This window comes from Carcharodon carcharias, chromosome 17 (assembly GCF_017639515.1).
Source record: "Carcharodon carcharias isolate sCarCar2 chromosome 17, sCarCar2.pri, whole genome shotgun sequence".
In the NCBI taxonomy this organism is placed as follows: domain Eukaryota; kingdom Metazoa; phylum Chordata; class Chondrichthyes; order Lamniformes; family Lamnidae; genus Carcharodon; species Carcharodon carcharias.
The window spans coordinates 58,131,027-58,135,855 of NC_054483.1; the positions used below are offsets into that span (position 1 = coordinate 58,131,027).

At 48.2% G+C, this 4,829-nt stretch overlaps 1 protein-coding gene across 2 annotated transcripts in view; it reads right to left on the reverse strand.

Annotated features, from left to right (window-relative positions):
- prkg1b (protein kinase cGMP-dependent 1b) overlaps positions 1–2,450 on the reverse strand; it is an 809,007-nt gene extending 806,557 nt beyond the window's left edge. For both annotated transcript variants that reach the window (XM_041209924.1, XM_041209923.1), the window contains exon 1: positions 2,140–2,450. In XM_041209924.1, coding sequence (XP_041065858.1) covers positions 2,140–2,450 — 311 coding nt within the window. The remainder of the gene's footprint in view (positions 1–2,139) is intronic.
- Between the last annotated feature and the right edge of the window lie 2,379 nt (positions 2,451–4,829).

Consider the following 4,829-nt stretch of genomic DNA (forward strand, 5'->3'; position numbering starts at 1 on the left):
TGCCTCTGCTGATTTGCTTCCTTTGTACCTACTAAAAGCCTCCTTTCCTTCTCATCATATCCTGAATATTTCTGGTCATCCATGGTTCTTTGGGCTTGTTACTCCTTCCTATCACCCTAGAGGGAACATGTTGAGCCTGTACCCTCTCCATTTCCTTTTTGAATGCCCCCCACTGCTCCTCCATAGATTTCCACAAGTAGCTGTTCCCAATCTCCCTTGGCCACATCCTGCCCTATTTTACTAAAATCCACTCTCCCCAAATCCAAAACATTTTTTTGCAACTTGTCTATTCCTTTGTCCATAACAAGCTTAAATTGTACCATGATGTATCACTAAAATGCTCCCCCACCGCCACCTCAGCCAGCTGTCTGGATTCATTACCCAGAATTAGGTCCAGCAATCACCCTCTACATATAGACCTAAAAAGACACAGTCTGTCACTCTCGCACGCACGCACACAGTCTGACACACACACACAGTCTGACACACACACACACACACACACACACAGTCTGACACACACACACACACACACAGTCTGACACACACACACACACAGTCTGACACACACACACAGTCTGACACACACACACAGTCTGACACACACACACACAGTCTGTCAACCACACACACAGTCTGTCAACCACACACGCACGCGCACAGTCTGTCAACCACACACGCACGCGCACAGTCTGTCAACCACACACGCACGCGCACAGTCTGTCAACCACACACGCACGCGCACAGTCTGTCAACCACACACGCACGCGCACAGTCTGTCAGCCACACACGCACGCGCACAGTCTGTCAGCCACACACGCACGCGCACAGTCTGTCAGCCACACACGCACGCGCACAGTCTGTCAGCCACACACGCACGCGCACAGTCTGTCAGCCACACACGCACGCGCACAGTCTGTCAGCCACACACGCACGCGCACAGTCTGTCAGCCACACACGCACGCGCACAGTCTGTCAGCCACACACGCACGCGCACAGTCTGTCAGCCACACACGCACGCGCACAGTCTGTCAACCACACACGCACGCGCACAGTCTGTCAACCACACACGCACGCGCACAGTCTGTCAACCACACACGCACGCGCACAGTCTGTCAACCACACACGCACGCACACAGTCTGTCAACCACACACGCACAGTCTGTCAACCACACACGCACGCGCACAGTCTGTCAACCACACACGCACGCGCACAGTCTGTCAACCACACACGCACGCGCACAGTCTGTCAACCACACACGCACACAGTCTGTCAACCACACACGCACACAGTCTGTCAACCACACACGCACACAGTCTGTCAACCACACACGCACACAGTCTGTCAACCACACACGCACACAGTCTGTCAACCACACACGCACACAGTCTGTCAACCACACACGCACACAGTCTGTCAACCACACACACACAGTCTGTCAACCACACACACACAGTCTGTCAACCACACACACACAGTCTGTCAACCACACACGCACGCACAGTCTGTCAACCACACACACAGTCTGTCAACCACCCCCACACACACACACACACAGTCTGTCAACCACACATAAGACTCTCTTTTCGCTCTCACTGCCACTGAGCTAATTACCTCACACAAATCCCTCACATTATCTCAGTTACTCATACCCTTACTCACATACACACGCAATCCCACATTATGATCCCGTTACCCACTTTTACTCTCACACCCACTCGCTTATAACGACATACCCATTCATTTCTACTATAACCCTAGCCAAAGTCGGCTCCGTTATTGTCTATTCGGTATAATTTCCTTTCCTAGTTCCAGTCTCTGGGCTCAGCTTTTCGTTCTTCTCTTACTCTCTTGGTCTAACCAATGATTACAAGGTTTAATAAAGAGAAGTCACTCCAACATACCCGGCTCCCTCATGACCCTCCCTACCTTACACACACTGACAGTCACTCAACGTTCTGGTAGATTTTGTGGAGATGAGAGCGGTTAGAGAAAGGTGATTGTCTGGTGAGATGTTACAGTTTAACCCGACAGTGACTGGACAAGGCAGAGCAGAGGGCAGCTCTCCTTGTGATGTGTGTGCGCGTGTGTACAAAGTGACCGAGTGAGATGTGGAAGGTATACTGCCGGCTGCTTACTGTGCACTTTTCGGATAGAATGGAAGAGTAACGTGGCTGAGGTCCTGGATGTCGAAGGCAGTGGGTTCCGCCGAGATGGCCTGCCGCTTAGTGCGCTGCTGCTCCTGCACAGTGACCGCAGACTGGTTCGGGGTCTGCTTGCTGGCGGGCTTGATAACAGATCGATACTTGTCCAGCTCATTCTGCAGCCTCTGGATCAGGTCATCCTTCTGATCCAGCTCCAGCTCCAGCTCGTCAATCAGGGCGTCTCGCTGCCTCAGCTCCTCAATCTTCTCCTGCAAAGCATACTGCAGATCCCGCAGCGTGCCCATGTTAATCCCGGGGGGGAGGGAGAGGGGGGGGTGGGGGGGGGGGGGTGGTGCTGGCCTCTAGCTAACCGCCAACTTTCCAAAGTGGCCGCCGACTTTGCTGAACTTTCAGGGAGCTGAACGGCTTGGTCAATTCCTAGGAGTTTGTCCGAGTGCCTCGTTTAAAAAGTTTGGGGAGGGGGTGGTGGTGGGAAGAACACTTAGGGAGTCAAGCCAGTCGGGAAGTGCTTGTAGTTAAAAGGCTTTCTCCCAACAGTTGCGGCTCCCGTCCTCCCGGAAATCCTCGCTGACTGGAGCTGAAACCCGTGAACACACTTGCTCATCCTGCCTTACGTCAAAGCTCCATGTAGAAAGCAAGCGTGGCGCCTACAGGCCCATGCAGAACTTGCAACTCAACTTCTCCACCTTCCTCATCCCCTCCTCCCGCCCTTCACCTGCTTTATTTCCAGAGATTTTACGGGTTGCAAAGCCCTTTGGAAGACTGGATACTCCACATTTCGCAGCCTTTACTTTGAATTCAACCCCCAGGGACACCTTCACTCTCCCCCTGTTGAGACTTGCGGCTGTGTCCCTGCTCCCGGTGGGTCGGACTCTTCCAGCTGAAAGTTTTCCCAAACACTAAAACTGCGGCAAAAAAAGTTAATTGCCCCACAATATTGGAGTTTAAATCTCGTTTTTTTAAAAAAATAATTAAATTAGAACACACATAAGAAGTGCAGATCAGTAGACACGCACTAGTCAAGTGCAATCGCACTCAAGTTTTAAACCAAAATGGGAACGGTTCTGTTTACGGTTCCAAACTTTAGCACCTTTAGCTCAAGGTGCGTTTTGGCATAAGAGAAGCTAAACAGTGCGAGTCAAGATCCAGTTAGAAACTTCAAATATCTTGATATCATTGCTATAGCAATTTATACGTTTTTAAAAAGAAATATGTTTTAATTCAATAAATGGTTGACAGTCGTGGTTGAGTTGTCTTTTTATCCAACTTTCAAAGTTTGATCCAAAAATCCTCGGTACAGTGACCTTCACCCCGGTGTTAATATATCTACTTTTAAACCGTATTTCATGCATGCATCTTTCCAAATGCCTTGCCAGAGATCAGGTAGAATGTTTAACATAACTGCACACAATACGCATTGATGAATCACGGGGAGTAAAATGGGAATGATGTGATCCAACTGCAATAAGAAATGAGGGAGGGGATAAATTTCCTGTAGTTTAGATTTCAGCCTGTGGAGCCATCCCTATTTAACAGGGAATAGGCAATAGCGCCGACTAGCGCACCTTCGGCGGTGTCTTCAGTGATGAACTCAACCAAAAGTTTTCAAAGCAAGAGGACATTGATTTAATTCAGAAGTTCAAGATATAACACATAAGTGCGGCAAGTTCACCATTTGCAACTGAAGTGTTCTACTGTATAATTCTGCGTGATATCTGATAATCTAACCAAACATGTGGCTATAATACTCGACCACTCTGCCAGACTAGCAGCCATACCTATTATTCTAAACAAAAACAGAATTACCTGGAAAAACTCAGCAGGTCTGGCAGCATCGGCGGAGAAGAAAAGAGTTGACGTTTCGAGTCCTCATGACCCTTCGACAGAACTTGAGTTCGAGTCCAAGAAAGAGTTGAAATATAAGCTGGCTTAAGGTGTTGGGGGGGGGTCTCTCTCTCTCTCCCCCGCCCCCCCACCTTAAACCAGCTTATATTTCAACTCTTTCTTGGACTCGAACTCAAGTTCTGTCGAAGGGTCATGAAGACTCGAAACGTCAACTCTTTTCTTCTCCGCCGATGCTGCCAGACCTGCTGAGTTTTTCCAGGTAATTCTGTTTTTGTTTTGGATTTCCAGCATCCGCAGTTTTTTTGTTTTTATCTCTATTATTCTAATCTCTGGTCCTCCATTCTATGATGGTATAACGGCCCAGATTTTGCTTCCAACCGGATATTAAATGCCTCTCGCGAATATGTGAAGCGCCCAGCAACGTGCAGTGAGGAAAAGAAACTTCATGAATTGCAGCAAATCTCCACAAGTTGCTGTGTGCTTTGTGTCACTTAGCCTTTGACTTCATGAAAACAGCAAGCTCGCCCTCAACTTCCCCATGATCTTTCATGAAATTGCTGCATTTGCGCATTGAATCTGTCCCAGAAAGTTCGGGAAGTTAGGGCCAGTGCTTAACATTGTAAGTACCTTCTAAATGGACTAGAAAGGGAGCAATTGAAATATGGAATCTCGTTTCTGCACATAGTAAATTATTGTTAAAGATTTTATCTTTAAATTTAAAATGTATTTCTTGTACTTTTCCTTTCAGCCTCTTTTTCTTTTATTTCAGTCTTTCTTTCCCTGTCCTTATTTCTCTTTCTGAAGCCAGTTGGATACTA